This window comes from Bubalus bubalis, chromosome 3 (genome assembly GCF_019923935.1).
Source record: "Bubalus bubalis isolate 160015118507 breed Murrah chromosome 3, NDDB_SH_1, whole genome shotgun sequence".
Taxonomy (NCBI): Eukaryota; Metazoa; Chordata; class Mammalia; order Artiodactyla; family Bovidae; genus Bubalus; species Bubalus bubalis.
Window position 1 is genome coordinate 144,765,536 of NC_059159.1, and position 17,915 is coordinate 144,783,450.

General features: G+C 42.4%; 1 protein-coding gene across 2 annotated transcripts in view; it reads left to right on the forward strand.

The window, feature by feature from the left end:
* Positions 1–12,174: 12,174 nt before the first annotated feature.
* Positions 12,175–17,915, forward strand: part of HABP4 (hyaluronan binding protein 4) — a 35,374-nt gene continuing 29,633 nt past the window's right edge. Inside the window, exons 1-2 of one of the 2 annotated variants that reach the window (XM_025282025.3) lie at positions 12,175–12,647; positions 17,102–17,264. In XM_025282025.3, coding sequence (XP_025137810.3) covers positions 12,287–12,647; positions 17,102–17,264 — 524 coding nt within the window. In that variant the 5' untranslated portion in view covers positions 12,175–12,286. The remainder of the gene's footprint in view (positions 12,648–17,101; positions 17,265–17,915) is intronic. The other variant, XM_025282024.3, reaches the window with a different exon arrangement.

Genomic DNA, 17,915 nt, shown 5'->3' on the forward strand with positions numbered 1-17,915 from the left:
TTTCTTGATGTATCTCAGCAGCTGGTGGGGTTAAAGTCATCTGGAAGCTTTTGGTATGCAGAAACGGCTAAGTTTCCTTCCTTTCCCATGTGGTTTTGTGGGGCTTCCCTGGTGGCACTAGTGGTAAAGAACCCACCTGCTAATACAGGAGATGTATATTGTCACCCTGTTTATTTAACTTATATGCAGAGTACATCATGAGAAACGCTGGACTGGGAGAAACACAAGCTGGAATCAAGATTGCTGGGAGAAATATCAATCACCTCAGATATGCAGATGACACCACCCTTATGGCAGAAAGTGAAGAGGAACTCAAAAGCCTCTTGATGAAAGTGAAAGTGGAGAGTGAAAAAGTTGGCTTAAAGCTCAACATTCAGAAAACGAAGATCATGGCATCCGGTCCCATCACTTCATGGGAAATAGATGGGGAAACAGTGGAAACAGTGTCAGACTTTATTTTTCTGGGCTCCAAAATCCAAAAATCCAAAGCCATGAAATTAAAAGACGCTTACTCCTTGGAAGGAAAGTTATGACCAACCTAGATAGCATATTCAAAAGAAGAGACATTACTTTGCCAACAAAGGTCCATCTAGTCAAGGCTATGGTTTTTCCTGTGGTCATGTATGGATGTGAGAGTTGGACTGTGAAGAAGGCTGAGCACTGAAGAATTGATGCTTTTGAACTGTAGTGTTGGAGAAGACTCTTGAGAGTCCCTTGGACTGCAAGGAGATCCAACCAGTCCATTCTGAAGGAGATCAGCCCTGGGATTTCTTTGGAGGGAATGATGCTAAAGCTGAAACTCCAGTGCTTTGGCCACCTCATGCAAAGAGTTGACTCATTGGAAAAGACTCTGGTGCTGGGAGGGATTGGGGGCAAGAGGAGAAGGGGACGACAGAGGATGAGATGGCTGGATGGCATCACTGCCTCGATGGACATGAGTCTGAGTGAACTCCAAGAGTTGGTGAGGGACAGGGAGGCCTGGTGTGCTGCGATTCATGGGGTCGCAAAGAGTCGGACACTACTGAGCTACTGATCTGATCTGAAGAGACATGGGTCCAGTCCTTAGGTCAGGAAGATCCCCTGAAGGAGGAAATGGCCACCCACTCCAGTATTCCTGCCTGGAGAATCCCATGGACTGGTTGGGTTACAGTTCATAGGGTCGCAAAGAGTCAGACATGACTGAAGCTACTTAGCATACCCATGTGATTTTAGGGCTTCTCCTCTTCATGTGGCTTTTCCACATGGCTGCTAGGGCTTCCTCAAACCATGGAAGTTAGGTTCAAGAAGGAAATCAAAGCTTTTCTTAAAGGCTAAGCCCAGAATTGGCACAGTATCATTTCTACTTTACTCTGTTTCTTACTAGTCACAGCCAATCCAGATTCAGTGAGGGAGGCAACTGCACAATACATGATACTGGAAAGTGTCATTCATTGAGAGCCATCTTTGGAGATCAGTTATAACACCTTCTCATCCTGCATTATCATTCTGTGTGTTTACTTTTGTTAGATCATCTGATAGAAAACTTATAAGACATACCAGTACAAAGTGTTATGCAATCACAGAAAATGGAATGGCCAAAACTTTCTGGTAGGGAAAATAATAACCTTGAAAGAAAGGAGAATTTAAAGCTAAATCTTGAATGATGAATAGTCTCCCTGGGCAGATTAGATAGACAAAACAGCGCATGTGAGGTCACCGATGCATGAAGAAGTCAGGGGTGTTTGGGGAACAAAAGTATTTTCACTTTAGCTCAGCACTTCCCAGATTCTACTGTGTACAGACATTTCTTCAGGACCTTGTAAAGTGCAGATTCAGATTCAGTGGCTCTGTGGTGGGCCTCAGATCGTGCCTTTCTAAAAAGCTCCTCAGTGACTTGCAGCTGCTGGTTCACAGATCGTCCTTAGAGAGTGAGATGAGAGCTTATTATATTTCTAAAATATAATCTAAGCAGAAGAGCAGCATCTTATTTCAACATCTTAGTTAATGCAAACAGCTTGGACACAGTATAACTTTCAGTTCACAAAATTATGTTTTTTAGGGGTCTAAGTTGAACTGAAGTATACCATTTCCCTACTCATGTTTCAGTGAGCACTCCCTCACAAAATTCTACTGGTGATATAATTACAGACCCCCACTTAGCTTCCTCTTAGGGCTCTTCTGAGAACTGTGCCTTAAATGCACAATGTCTGTTCCCAGCTTGCATAGCTCTTGAAGGAGTGAAACCGTGTCCTACTCACAACTAAGCTGTTAGCTCAGTGTTTAGCAAAAAGCATTATGGTTAGGAGTATAGACTCACATTCCTGATCCCAGAACTACCACTTACTGAAGCATTAATCTCATGAAATTAATTAACACATTAATAAATAATAGTAATTAATACATGCATTAATTAATGTACATGCCATACATACATGGCATTGTAACCTGGAGACAGAAGAAGTGTTCACCTCTTCCGGTTGTTGTAAGGATTAAACAGAAAATATTTAGAAAGATTTAGTAAGCCTCTTGATGAAAGTGAATGAGGAGAGTGAAAAGGTTGGCCTAAAGCTCAAGATTCAGAAAATTAAGATCAAGGCATCTGGTCCCATCACTTCATGGCAAATAGATAGGGAAACAGTGGAAACAGTGTCAGACTTTATTTTTCTGGGCTCCAAAATCATTGCAGATGGTGACTGCAGCCATGAAATTAAAAGAAGCTTACTCCTTGGAAGGAAAGTTATGACCAACCTAGATAGCATATTCAAAAGCAGAGACATTACTTTGCCAACAAAGGTCTGTCTAGGCAAGGCTATGGTTTTTCCTGTGGTCGTGTATGGATGTGAGAATTGAACTGTGAAGAAAGCTGAGTGCCGAAGAATTGATGCTTTTGAACTGTGGTGTTGGAGAAGACTCTTGAGAGTCCCTTGGACTGCAAGGAGATCCAACCAGTCTGTTCTAAGGGAGATCAGTCCTGGGTGTTCATTGGAAGGACTGATGCTAAAGCTGAAACTCCAATACTTTGGCTACCTCATGCAAAGAGTTGACTCATTGGAAAAGACCCTGATGCTGGGAGGGATTGGGGTCAGGAGAAGGGGACGACAGAGGATGAAATGGCTGGATGGCATCACTAACCTGATAGACATGAGTTTGAGGAAACTCTGGGAGTTGGTGATGGACAGGGAGGCCTGGCGTGCTGCGGTTCATGGGGTTGCAAAGAGTCGGACATGACTGAGCAACTGAACTGACTGACTGAAGCCCTATATAAAATTCAACTATGATTATTAGCAAATGTGTGGAATAATGAATCTTACAGATAAAAGAAACATTGTCACATCCATTTAATCATGTGAATGTATTAATTAACTTGCACACATTAATTAGTTTGTTGCATTTTTACTTCACTTTTAACACATGCAAAATTTTCAGGAGCACATACATGCAAAGAACAAACTCACACAACAAATATTTCATGGATAAAAAGCACTTTCGCAAGCACTGAGGATGAGGCCATAAAGAAGGGAAGGAGAGGACAGAAAAATGAATTATATACGATTCCTTGCCTTAGGGAGGACAAATAAGAATAAGAATTATAATACAAAGTAAAACAATCCAATACCGCAAGAGGGGTGCCAGTAACATGTTCATGCTAATCGTCACTTGTGGGTAATTCTGTTTGTTGTCTGCCCAGCCATCCATTCCTATCTGCTGGTATTGGAAACATTTTCCTTGGGGATCCACTTCGTTCACTCAGCTTCAGTTGAGGGGGCTAACTCCAGCTTGACCTGGTGAACTAGGCCCTTTCCTTTCTGCTGCTGCTGCTGCTGCTAAGTCGCTTCAGTCGTGTCCAACTCTGTGCGACCCCATAGACGGCAGCCCACCAGGCTCCCCCGTCCCTGGGATTCTCCAAGCAAGAACACTGGAGTGGGTTGCCATTTCCTTCTCGAATGCAGGAAAGTGAAAAGTGAAAGGGAAGTCGTTCAGTCGTGTCTGACTCTTCGCGACCCCATGGACTGCAGCCCACCAGGCTTCTCCATTCATGGGATTTTCCAGGCAAGAGTGCTGGAATGGGGTGCCATTGCCTTCTCCGCTTTCCTTTCTAGCTTGGCTTATAACTATAAGGATTTTAAAATGCCACTAATGGGACTATCTACAGAATGAAACAGATCAAAGGGAGGTAAATATAGAAGAAAATATAGCAAAGAGATGGCAAGTGGCGGAACGAGAGGTCAAGTCCTAGTATGGTTTGTCAGTGCCACAGCTATGCCTGATAGACTCTTGGACTTTTTTCTTGAGCCAACAAATTCCTTTGTTTTAATTATAGGATTTCTGTTGCTCACAACTGTAAGGATCCTGAATAAATGTGGAACCTAGAAGTTCTAAATTCCAAATTATTTTGGACCTGTCCAAATTCAGACCTGATTAAAATTACAACCAAGACCAACGTTTTAATAGTAGGACAGAGAATAAAAAACATGTCTTTTGACATGAGTGCCTGAGAATATAAAGCACTGTGGTAGCCAGTAACATATTGTCATAAGAAAACTGGAAAGAACCTCAGTGACACTAAGAATACAAATATTTGTTGGTATTCTGTTTCTGGTCATCATTAATAGATTTTGGTTAGCTCGGCGTTCTCCTGCAGCATCCTGATTCTTTTTATTTTTTAATTGAAGGATAATTGCTTTACAGAATTTTGGTGTTTTCTGTCGAACTTCAACATGCTAACCTCAGCATCCTGATTCTTAATGATTTATGATTCTATAACCCCTAACTTGGGCTTCCCTAATAGCTCAGTTGGTAAAAGCCTGCAATGGAGGAGACCCTGGTTTGATTCCTGGGCTGGGAAGATCCCCTGAAGAAGGGAAAGGCTACCCACTCCAGTATTCTGGCCTGGGAATTCCACGGACTGTACAGTCTGTGGGGTCGCAAAGAGCTGGACATAACTGAGTGACTTTCACTTTCACTTTTCACTTTCAACCCCTAACTTTGAAACTGTGTACTTGCTTTATTCATTTGCTGTGGCAAACTGAATTTGAACCCACTTATATTTGGTAACAACTAAGGCAGAAACTATGATTTCACTGATATTACCACAATCAACTCAACTGACACAAAAGACAGATGAGATACTCCTAGAGTCAGGAAACATATTTTTGTTCTTGCATATATTATTCAAGTAGAAACCATTATAAAATAATATAATTTTTCAACCTTTTAAAATTTACTTCTTTGGTTTTATCCTCCCATATGAGGAACACAGGATCAATTTAATTATCCTACTTTTACAGAGGAGAAAAGTAAGCAAAGAGGGAGCAACAATCCAGTGGCAAAACAGAGTGTGTGGAGTGTAACTCTTCGATGATTCACAAAAACTCACACCCTTTACAGCCTCACTGGTGCCTCCTTCTTGGCCCACACCCAAGTGTTTCTCTCTGCATGTGAAAAGTGAAAAGAAAGTGAAGTCGCTTAGTCGTGTCTGACTCTTTGCTACCCCGTGGACAGTAGCTTACCAGGCTCCTCCCTCCATGGGATTCTCCAGGTAAGAATACTGGAGTGGGATGCCATTTCTTTCTCCAGGGGATCTTCCTGATCTAGGGATAGGACCCAGGTCTCCCGTATTGCAGGCAGACCTCTCACCCATATAGTCAAAGGTAATAAAGATACATGCTTTTAAATTCTCTGATCTTTCTGTGAATCTTAAGTCAATCTGGAAGATTTTAGTGTGTTTTATTTGGTCATAGCAAACACCCTCTTCCAAGAACACTAGAGATGATTCTACACATGGACATCACCAGATGGTCAATGCCAAAATCAGACTGATTATATGTTTTGCAGCCAAAGATGGAGAAGCTCTATACAGTCAGCAAAAACAAGACCTGGAGCTGACTGTGGCTCAGATCATGAATTCCTTATTGCAAAATTCAGACTTAAATTGAAGAAAGTAGAGAAAACCATTAGGTCATTCAGGTATGATCTAAATCAAATCCCTTATGATTATACAATGGAAGTGACAAATAAATTCAAGGGATTAGATCTGATAGACAGAGTGCCTGAAGAACTATGGACAGAGGTTCGTAACATTGTACAGGAGGCCCTGACCAAAACCATCCCAAAGAAAAAGAAATGCAAGAAGGAAAAGTGGTTGTCTGAGGAGGCTTCACAGATACCTGGAGAAAGAAGAGAAGCAAAAAACAAGAGAGAAGGGGAAAGATAACACCCAACTGAATGCAGAGTTCTAGAAAATAGCAAGGAAAGAAAAGAAGGCCTTCTTAAGTGAACAAACAATGCAAAGAAATAGAGGAAAACAATAGAATGGGAAAGACTAAAGATCTCTTCAAAAAAATTGGGGATAACAAGGGAACATTTCATGCAAATGGACATGATAAAGGATAGAAACAGTAAGGACTTAACAAGCAGAAGAGATTAAGAAGAGGTGGCAAGAATACACACAAGAACTGTACAGAAAAGGTCTTAATGACCTGGATAGCCACAATGATATGATTACTCACCTAGAGCTAGACATCCTGGAATGTGAAGTAGAAAATCCCATGGACGGAGGAGCCTGGTAGGCTGCAGTCCATGGGGTCTCGAAGAGTCGGACATGACTGAGCGACTTCACTTTCACTTTTCACTCTCATGCATTGGAGAAGGAAATGGCAACCCACTCCAGTGTTCTTGCCTGGAGAATCCCAGGGACGGGGGAGCCTGGTGGGCTGCCGTCTATGGGGTCGCACAGAGTCGGACACAACTGAAGCGACTTAGCAGTAGTAGCAGCAGTAGGAAGCATTACTATGAACAAAGTTAGTGGAGGTGATGGAATTCTGGCTGAGCTATTTCAAATCCTAAAAGATGATGCTATTGAAGTGTTGCTGCACTTAATATGCCAGCTAATTTGGAAAACTCAGTAGTGGCCACAGGACTGGAAAAGGTCAGTCTTCATTCCAATCCCAAAGAAAGGCAATGCCAAAGAATGTTCAAACTACTGCATAATTGTGCTCATTTCACATGCTAGCAAGGTAATGCTCAAAATCCTTCAAGCTAGGCTTCAACAGTATGTGAACTGAGAACTTCCAGATGTAAAGCTGGATTTAGAAAAGGAACCAAAGGGGGAACCAGAAATCAAATTGCCAATATCCACTGGATCATAGAAAAAGCAAGAGAATTCCAGAAAGACATCTGTTTCATTGACTATGCTATAGCTTTTGCATGTGTGGATCACAATAAACTGTGGAAAATTCTTTAAAATTGGGAATACCAGACCACCTTACCTGCCTCCTGAGAAACCTGTGTGCAGGTCAAGAAGCAACAGTTAGAACCAGACATGGAACAACAGACTGGTTTCAAATTGGGAAAGGAGTACATACATCAAGGCTGTATACTGTCACCCTTATTTAATTTATATACAGAATACATGATGCAAAATGCCCAGGCTGGATGAAGCTCGAGCTGGAATCAAGATTGCTGGGAGAAATATCAGTAACCTCAGATAAGCAGATGACACCACCCTACTGGAACAAAGTGAAGAGGAACAAAAGAGCCTCTTAATGAAGGTGAAATAGGAGAGTGAAAAAGATAGCTTAAAACTCAACATTCAAAAAACTAAGATCATGGCATCTGGTCCATCACTTTATGGCAAATAGATGGGGGGAAAAAATGGAAACAGTGACAGTGTTTTCTTGGGCTCCAGAGTCACTGAGGATGGTGACTGCAGCCATGAAATTAAAAGATGCTTGCTCCTTGGAAGAAAAGCTATGACAAACCTAGACAGCATGTTAAAATACAGAGACATCACTTTGCCAACAATGGTCCATCTAGTCCAAGCTATGGTTTTTCCAGTAGTCAGATACAGATGTGAGAGTTGGTCCATAAAGAAGGCTGAGCAGCAAAGAATTGAAGCTTTCAAACTGTGGTGCTGGAGAAGACTCTTGAGAGTTCCTTGGATAGCAAGGTGATCAAACCAGTCAATCTTAAAGGAAATGAACTCTGAATATTCACTGGAAGGACTGATGCTGAAGCTCTAATACTTTGGCCACCCGATGCGAAGAGCTGACTGACTCATTGGAAAAGACTCTGATGTGGGACAGATTGAAGGCAGGAGAAGGGGACAGCAGAGGATGAGATGGTTGGATAGCACCACTGACTCAATGGACATGAGTTTAAGCAAACTCTGGGAGAGTGAAGGACAGGGAAGCCTGGTTTGCTCCAGTCCATGGGGTTTCAAAGAGTCAGACATAACTCAACTACTGAAAAACAGCAGTTTACATTTTGTGTGTAGTTAAACTTCACTGCATTTCCACTGGTACCAATAAATAACTGCTATGAGAAGGCTGGTAGTACCAGCCTTCACACCTCACTGCTTTTTTTGTATGTTTTATTTTCTAAGTTATATGATTTCATGCATTTTTGGTTTTTTCTTTTGTTATCATAATTACTATCAAATGACTTTTATTGAGGATGTAATCTGTGGCAAGTATGATGATGAACACTTCATATGCATTATTGGACCCAGTTCTCTCAATAAACCTCTGAAGTAGGTACCATTATTGCCTCCTTTTTACAGATGAGAAAACTGAGGCACAATAATAAGGAATATAGCCAGGGTTACAAAGTCAATTAGTGGCATTGCTAGGATTCAAACCATGATTTAACTCCAAAATATAAGCTTTAAAAATTTTGGCAAACTAAACATAAAACTTATTATTTTAGCCATTTTACAATTCAGTGGTATTTAATACATTCACATTTTTTGCAACCATCACTATTTAGTCCTAGAAAATGTTTGCCACTCTAAAATGCAACCTCATGCCCATCAAGCAGTCACTCCTCATTGCTCCCACCCAACCCCTTATCTGTTTTCTGTCTCTTAAGGATTTGCCTATTCTGGACATTTCATAAATGGAATTATATAATAGGGGATCTTTTGTGTCTGTTTTCTTCCACTTTTCATAATGTTTTCATGATTCATTCATGTTGTAGCAGGTATCAGTACTTCATTTCCTTTTTTGACCAAATGTTAACCATTGCAGCACATTTAGTTTATCTATGAATCAGTGGGTGCACATTTGGTTGTTTCCACTTTTTGTCTCTTGTGAAGCTCTAATATGAACATTCAGGTAGAAGGTTTTGTTTGAACACCTGCTTTCAATTCTTTTGGATAAAAATTATAGGCTTTTGATCATAAGCCTCTGTTGACTCCAAGAAGGAAAAGACCAGATATCTTAAAATCTTCATTCAACAAATATTTACTGAGAACCTACTATTCAGCTACCTAGAATGCTAAGCACTGGGAATGTAAGTTACAATGAATAAGACAGACATCCCTGCCCTCCTCAGGAATGACAGAAAACTGAGTAAGTTAGTAAAACACAGACCTGGCAGCAGTTATGATTAAAGGTTCCTTTTCCATTTGCTATTAAAGGGAAGTCAAAGCCGGTAATGATGCATCTGAGCAAGATGCAAGATGCTATAATGGAATGCTTTTGGATGCAAGAAACTAGTACAACTAAGACTAGTTTAAAGGTGAAGACTATTCTCTTCACCTCCACTGAAAGTATCCTAGTCAAAGTCACTATCATCACCTTTTCCCTGTAGCTCTGCAGGAATCTTCAGCTTGGGTTGCCTCCAGTACTCTTGCCTGGCAAATCCCATGGACGGAGGAGCCTGGTAGGCTGCAGTCCATGGGGTCGCGAAGAGTTGGACACCACTGAGCGACTTCACTTTCACTTTTCACTTTCATACATTGGAGAAGGAAATGGCAACCCACTCCAGTGTTCTTGCCTGGAGAATCCCAGGGACGGGGGAGCCTGGTGGGCTGCCGTCTCTGGGATCACATAGAGTCAGACACAACTGAAGCAACTTAGCAGCAGCAGCAGCAGCTCTTAGAATAAAGACCATTTATTGCCTTGTGTGTGTGTGCTTAGTCGCTCAGTCATGTCTGACTCTTTGTGATCCCATGGACTGTAGCCTGCTAGGCTCCTCAGTCCATGGGAATTCTCCAGGCAAGAATACTGGAGTGGGCTGCCATGCCCACCTCCCAGGGATCTTTCCAACCCAGGGATCGAACCCAGGTCTCCTGCACTGCAGGTAGATTCTTTACCATCTGAGCCACCAGGGAAGCCCATTTACTGCCTTACCTAAGTCTGAGGTAGGAAGTTTCCTGATTGTGATAAGTCAGCAGCTCCACAGCATCAAGGAACTAGGTTTTCTCTATCCTTCTGGTCTGCCATCTTCATCATCTTCATAGTCACAATAAGGATAAGCAACTCGAGGGATCATGTCCTCCTACACAACAAGGACCAAAGTACAGAAGTGGAAAGATGGAAGATCCCACCAAAAAAAAAAAAGTTCCCTCTAAGAAATTCTCCAGAATACTTCCCCAGGTCTGTTTTGCCAGATTTGCACCAAAAGCCTATTCCTACAGCAACCATGGTAGGGGAATGGCAGTACAAAGAGTGATTTAAGATTAATCAAATTTGAGGCTGGAAAAGGGCCCAGTTCCCCAATGGGTCAAACAGCTACCTGATGCACCAACAAAACACACTTCTGGGAAAATGTAAGAGAGAAAGGAAGAGTTGTAATATAGGGGATGTATAAAAGTGTCTCCATGAGTGCCTAAGCAAGAATTCCTGGAGAAAGTCCAATTCATGTTCTCCTCTGAACTTCAAGGCCTCAACTGAATAAAACAACCAACCAAACAAACAAAACAAAAACCTTAAATCTCAACATGTCCAAGACTGAACTTATGAGTCTCATCAAAGTGGTCTCTTCTAATGCTTTGTGAATAGCACCACCATTCCAGTTGTAAGAGCCAGAAAAACAGGAGTCATCATATTCTTTTTCCTTACCAGCTGTGTCTGGTGCATCATTGAGTCCTGTTGATATAACCTCCAAAATAGCTCTTGGATCTACTACTACTCTTTTCACCTCCACTGACAGTATCCTACTCCAAGTCACTATCATCACCTTTTCCCTGTAGCTCTGCAGGAATCTTCAGTTTGGTTTCCCTGCATCGAATTTGACCTCCCACCAACATAGTTCTCCACATTATAGCTAAGGTGGCCTTTTTAAACACATGCTCATGCTTAAAATTTGCTTCCCGCTGCTCCTGGAATAAAGACCAAAATAAGGCCCTTCCCCAACTCTTCAGTCTGGAGAAGGAAATGGCAACCCTCTCCAGTATTCTTGCCTAGATAATCCCGTGGACAGGGGAGCCTGGTGGTCTGCTCTACATGGGGTTGCACAGAGTTGGACACGACTGAAGCGACTTAGCATGCATGCATGCATGCATTGGAGAAGGAAATGGCAGCCCACTCCAGTGTTTTTGCCTGGAGAATCCCGGGGCAGAGGAGCCTGGTGGGCTGCTGTCTATGGGGTCGCACAGAGTCGGACATGACTGAAGATACTTAGCAGCAGCAGCAGCAACTCTTCAGTCAGTTCAGTCGCTCAGTCGTGTCCGATTCTTTGCGACCCCACGGACTTCAGCATGCCAGGCTTCCCTGTCTATCACCAACTCCCGGAGCCTACTCAAACTCATGTCCATCGCATCAGTGATGCCAACTCCCCAACTCTTAGCAATTCATTTAACTGGTTTTCTTTGAGCTTTCCACCCCACCTCAGACTTGTGCACTTGCCATTACTCCTGGCCCTTGTTATCCTTCATATCTCAGCTTAACCGTCATTCCCATGGGAAAGCCTCTCCAAGCTTCTTAAGTAGGTCATAGAGAAGTCTGTGCTTTTCCTTTAGGGCACTTTTCTGCCTTAAGACTAAGATCTTCCGAAACAGGGAGCTAGTATCTCCTACAACATAACACCTTCACATAGTAAGTATACATTATATAGTTTTCTAATCAATATATACACTTCAAAGAAGAGTGGACGATGATAAATGTGGACCGAGTCTCAGAGAAAACACAAATGAGGGCCGTGACCCACCAGCATGGCCCAGCAGCCTGGACCACAAGATTCGTTGCTCCTCCCAGCAGCTCCGCCCCTTGGGTCCAGCCCCTCCCTGCTGAGTCGTGGGGCGGGGCATAGAGGTCGCCTGACGTGACAGCAGCCGGTCTCTGATTGGGCTTCCAGGCGTGCCGGCTAGGAAAGGGGGCGTGCCCTCGTGCGCTGATTGGCTGGTGGGAAGCAGCTAGGCGGGCAGCGGCGGCCGCGGTGCGGGGGCGGTCGCTGGGAGGGACGGGACTGGGCAGGGCAGGGCTGGGAGGGCAGTAGCTGCGGGTAGGATGGGTCCTCATCGCCGGCTTCGCTGAGACTCGCTCGCGTGGGCTGCCCGCGGCGGGCCCGCAGTGGCCGCGGCGGCATGAAGGGCGCTCTGGGAAGTCCTGTGGCTGCGGCTGCCGCAGGCGCCGCGATGCAGGAGAGTTTCGGCTGCGTCGTGGCCAACCGCTTCCACCAGCTGCTAGACGATGAGTCTGACCCGTTCGACATCCTGCGCGAGGCCGAACGCCGGCGCCAGCAGCAGCTGCAGCGCAAGAGGCGCGACGAGGCGGCGGCGGCGGCGGCCGGGGCTGGCAACCGCGGCGGCAGGAGCCCGGCTGGGGCCTCGGGCCACAGACCCGGCGCGGGCGGCGGCCGGAGGGAGTCCCAGAAGGAGCGCAAGAGCCTCCCGGCCCCCAGCTCGCAACAGCCAGATAGCCCAGGGGGCGGCCCGCAGCCGCCCGGTACGCGCGCCCAGCCCAGCACCTGGGTGTCCCAGGGTGGGCGCGGTGGGCGGGAGGGGAAGGAGAATGGGGTCATGGAGGTCACTCCTCCTCAGCCGCCCCAGGACCTGCTACTGCGAGACTGGGGTCGCTGGAACCTGTTCCAGAAAGGGAAGGGGGCGCTGGGAAGAGTTGACCGAAGTTAAGGGTCCCAGTGGCTGAGGAAGGTGGGAAAAAGGACAGCGTGGGGGGAGTGTCACGCCCCTTCTGGCCTTTCCCAGTCCCTTCTGGGAGCGAAGGAGAGTGCCGGCTTGGAGTAGGGGGTTTCTGAACGGTGGGACTGAGCCTTTACAAGTTGGGCAAAGTTGAGGGGATATTTCTTGGGTGGTGTATGAGGGCAAACACTGGGGTCGCTGCCCCAGGGCTCTCAGATCTAAAACTAGCAGGGACCTTCTCCATCCTCCAGCCCAACCTCTGCAAGATTCGCGTCGGGAGGCGAAAAGAAGCGTCGTGGGAGGAGGGAGGGGAGCGCCTCTTAGGGAGAATGGAGGAGGGCGCACCCGGCCGCTGGGGGTGGCGGCGAGAACTCGGGGTGTGTGAAAGGATCGCCGGGGTGAGGAGCTAGGGCCTCTGTGATGGAGGGAAGGCCTAGGTGACCGCGGGGGTGGGCTGTGACGTCAGAGCCGCGAGCACAACGCGGCGGGGGTTGACGCGGGGTCCCCGGCGCATTCCAAGCTCTGTGCCTTCACTTCACCCATCCACCTCCTTTACGGTGGCTTACAACAGTCATCCCGCACGGGTTTTTCAATACATCAAGTAGTGTTGATGGCTTGTGTAACTTGTCATTAACTCAGGCTGCTTTAAGAAAAGCGGTTTTAACCTTTTCAACAAGAATATTCAAAGTTCCCCATTCCCTGCTTAGCCAGAATGGCCAGTGCAAAGCTTGGTGTACTCCTGACTGCATCTGTGCATGGATGGTGCTTAAGAGTCGTTTCCCACCTGAACTGCTTCAGTGGTAAAGCCTCCAAGATTCCACCTGTGTTTCCTCTGTTTTCCAAAAATAAAATAGTGGTCCTAAGGTTTCCGAAAAAAAGTTTTCAGATGCATGATTCGACCACGCCAGCCAGTGTTTGGCGGTGTATTCAACTCGGCTTTACTGGCTTGTTCCATGCTTGATAACAATTGTCAGCCCAGTCCTGAGAGAATAATTCCTGACTTGATTGTTGGGGCCTTGACTTCTGCAGCTAGGTAATGTTTACCTTTATCTGTGCAAAGTTCAATCCAGCAATATCTCTTGAGAATCGGAAAATTAAGTTATTATAATATTGACAATTATTTTAAATGCTGTTGGGATATCCCAAGATTTCTTGATAGGCAAGTACATATATGAGCCTATTTAAACAGTGAGTGAGACTTGAGATATATTGTATATTTTGTATATGTTCTATTTTTCTCTTAAATCTATTTAGATAAATATCATAGTAATAAAAAATTGGACAGGCTAAGCTTTATTTTTTAACAAGTGAAAATATGTATTATCTTTTAGTGAGAAACGGAATTTAGTTTTCTGTTAATGTATTGCTTTTTAACCTTTTTACTAGTAAAATTGTCATGCATTTTGTTGTATTTTAAACAATTCAGAAGTGTATGAAGTAAAGTGAAAATCCATACTTTTCTTACTGTTAACACTTTGTATTTACACATATAAATGCACAGAGCTACTTCTTTTTTTCCCCTAAATTTCAGATGTTATAAACTCAGTTGCACCCTGCGTTTAGCATAATAAATAAACTTAGCATTATAATGTAGTATGCTAATAACTTTTTCTGTCAATTGTTTATAATCCAGGTCATCTGGTTTTTGAGATCTGTATTAAAGAACTTTAGTTAATTTTGTAGTTAGAATGGAAGTTTTGTAGTTCTAGTTCTTTTTCAAGTGTGTTATTTCAGAAGCAAACAGGTCATTAATTTCCATTTGTGCAGTTACTGTACTGAATTTATCTGTAATGGGTGTCAGAGAGCTTCCCTCTTAAGGTTTTGTAACCCTAATTGATAGGGACTGTACTTCTCTAACACTCAAGTTTTTAAAGTTTATTTGGCTATTAAAAGTGAATACTTAGTGTAGACAAGAGTCAAAGTCAAAACAAGTTTGACATGTAACAGAAACATTAATCACAAAAGAATGTGAAAATCATGAGATTTTCCCATAGAAATAGATTTTTAATATCCTTCACTATTTAACAATATAGACCCTTACTGAAAAAATGTATTCTTTGTCTTCAGAGGCTGTTTCAGCTTTGCTTTTCCTGGCCTTTCAGAAATTCTCCAAGTCAAAGCTCAACTTTATTTCAGGGAGATTGCACTGTAAATTTTACAGTATTCTGTCTCTTTATGTGGGCTGGGGTTAGATCAGTGATCAGACTGCATATGCCAGCCTTTTGTTTCGAAAGGGCTAGTAAAATTCAGTGTTTGCATTATCCACTTGGAGCTGCTGATCCAGCACAGAACGACTAGCTTCAGTTGCAGTCCTGATCTCTTAGTAGTAAGTTGTGGGAAAAACTGGACCTCTATTATCTTTGTTTTTTGGATTTTGGAAAGAAAATGAAATGTTTGCAGGGTATTGATAATTATCCTAATAAATTGCCAGGTCATATTTAATGCTTTTCAACTTATACACAGAAGCTTTGGAAGATGCTGTAGTATAAAGTATGTAGCAAATGTCATTTTAAGTTTTGAATGATAAATTCCAAATTTAATTGATACAGTTTTAAAAATAACTGAAAACTGGAAGGTGGAAATAAGCTCTTAAGTGTGGTTAAGTGGAAATATTTAGTATAAGTTATAGGTTATGGATAGGAAATTTGAAACTGTATTAAAATAACTGTTTACATTGAGGGAAAAGTATTATTACTGTTGAGGTACTTGCTGATGGCTATTATGTCATAGTCTATTACAGTTTTCAACTTGTTAGTTAACTTTCATAATAACATTTTTGCCTTACATTTTAAATGCCTCTTCCAAATTTGATCTCTCTTAGTAACATGTGTGCTCTTGGATATGGCTTTGCATACTCCTGGACAGCTGGGTATGAGTGTTAGTCTCTGTTTTGTTTCTGAAATAAAAGGATAATGCTTTATTTATGATAACATCTTTCCTGTATCCTAAACATGTCACAAGTTTAGACTGTGGCTTCAGGATTCAAATCAGATTTGAGCATTTCCTAGGTTAATGGGACATTAACTTAAGATTGAACTTAGATCTGTTGTGTAACATTTCACATTTCAAGTAATTAACTAACAAGTAATAAATTGTACAGTTTTGTGTTAGTGATGTTGCAAACATGATTTTTGCTTTAAAATGAGATCAGTAAGCTATTGAAACTAGGTTAATATTTACATGTGCCTTCTTTATAAACTTTTGATAGAAAATATTAAATGGGAAAATAGAATACAGGTAAACATATATTCCTTAAGAGTCATGAGTATCTCCTAAGTAAGAAAGGAACCCAGTAGTTTAAATAATACCCATTAATGCAAATACATTTAATATATTTTTACAACCATACAATGAATGTGAACGGTGACTTATACCAAGAAAAATCGAAGCTACTAAAATAAAAGTTATACATAATATTTGAGATGGAGACCTACTAAATGTATACAAGGGAAGAATAAACATATTTTTGGAAGATTATTTAAGAAGTAACAATGTTCTTCATAATACATTGATTTTACCAAATAATAGAGGCCTTAAGACATAGACTCTGCTGAAAATTTTTAAAGTGTCAAAACTGAGAAGGGTAAAGGGAGAACAGAGATGACTGGAGTGGCCCCAGCCCCAGGCTCCTCAGTGCCGGCCTCTCCATGGACAGGAGATACCCCTTCAAATGCTGGCCGGCCCTTACATGAGTTGGCAAATACCAACTTGGCCTCATATTTGAGAAGTGCGATTATGAATGTATAAATCTCATCAAAGAACAGGAAAATCTGTTTTCAAATAAGAATAATTATAATGGTACAAACTATTTAAAAATGAAAAGTTTATTAGGTAATGAATGATAAACTATAGGTGGGATTCCAAACACAGGGTATTTGTCTTTTACTTTTCTGGAAAGACCTTAACTACCATGTTTTGATAAAGCTGCTCTTGTGAAATGTAGTTGATATATATCTTCAATAGCTATCACAAAGTCATTGTGAGACACTTTTAATTGTAGGTTAGTTGGTATAGTTTATCTTATCATATTTTCTAGGACATAAGGGAAAGCATATGCTTCAATGGTAATGTCAAAGTTTTATTAAAAGACAACTCTGGGCAGTAGTAATATCAGCAACTTTTTTTCTCTCTGAAGTTTTTCAAACTTCCCAAATATTCCTATGACATTGATTTCTAGAAAAGTGAAATTTAAAAGTACCTGTAATAATGTGCTGCTGCAGACTTTGGTTCTAGTTCTTCCCTTTGATTTCTCCTTCTCAGGCCAGAAGCGAACTCCCAGAAGAGGGGAGCAACAAGGATGGAGTGATAGCCGAGGGACAGAGGTGACGCTTGATAGAGCAGAGCGGAGATCCTACAGGGAATATCGACCCTATGACACCGAGAGGCAGGCGGATTTTACACCTGAGAAGTTTACAGATGAAAAGTAGGTACTGCAGACCTCAGGTTGGAGGAACCAGAAGGATTTTCAGAGGACTATGAGCCTTTGCAAACTTTTGGTGGTGCCAGTCCTGGGAATAGTTTGCCAATCTAAGTAACAAATCATACGGCTTTAGGTAACACATGAAGGATCTTCCATTGGTTCAGGAAATGATTACAAAATAAAAAGTGGATAATTTACTGATAACTTTGAAAGACATTCTTATAACAAACTCTACAGGAGTATGCTAAATTTTCTTTTGAAGTTTAGGCCAGAGGTATAATTATGTTCTTGATTTAGTAGAACTAATTTGGACCACTAATGAATTTAAACAAATTTATGATGAAATTTGATGAAAAAACTGATAGAATGTGTAATGCCAGTTTAAGGCTTCCATGCCTTCTCTAGAGAGTGCTCTGACCTGGAAGATGGTCTCAGGCTGATACAGTCTGAGTAACGTGGCAGTATGTGGGCTATCATACCCACCTGAACGCAGGAAGCAGTTCTTAATGTCTTATGCTTAGTATTAACAGGATGGATACTTGCTGCCTCAAGTTTTTAATTATTAAACCTACATAGCACTGGATTTAGGTTAAAACAAAACTACTTGTGAATCACATTTAAAGGAATAGAAAGTTTAAAAAGCTAAAAGAGACT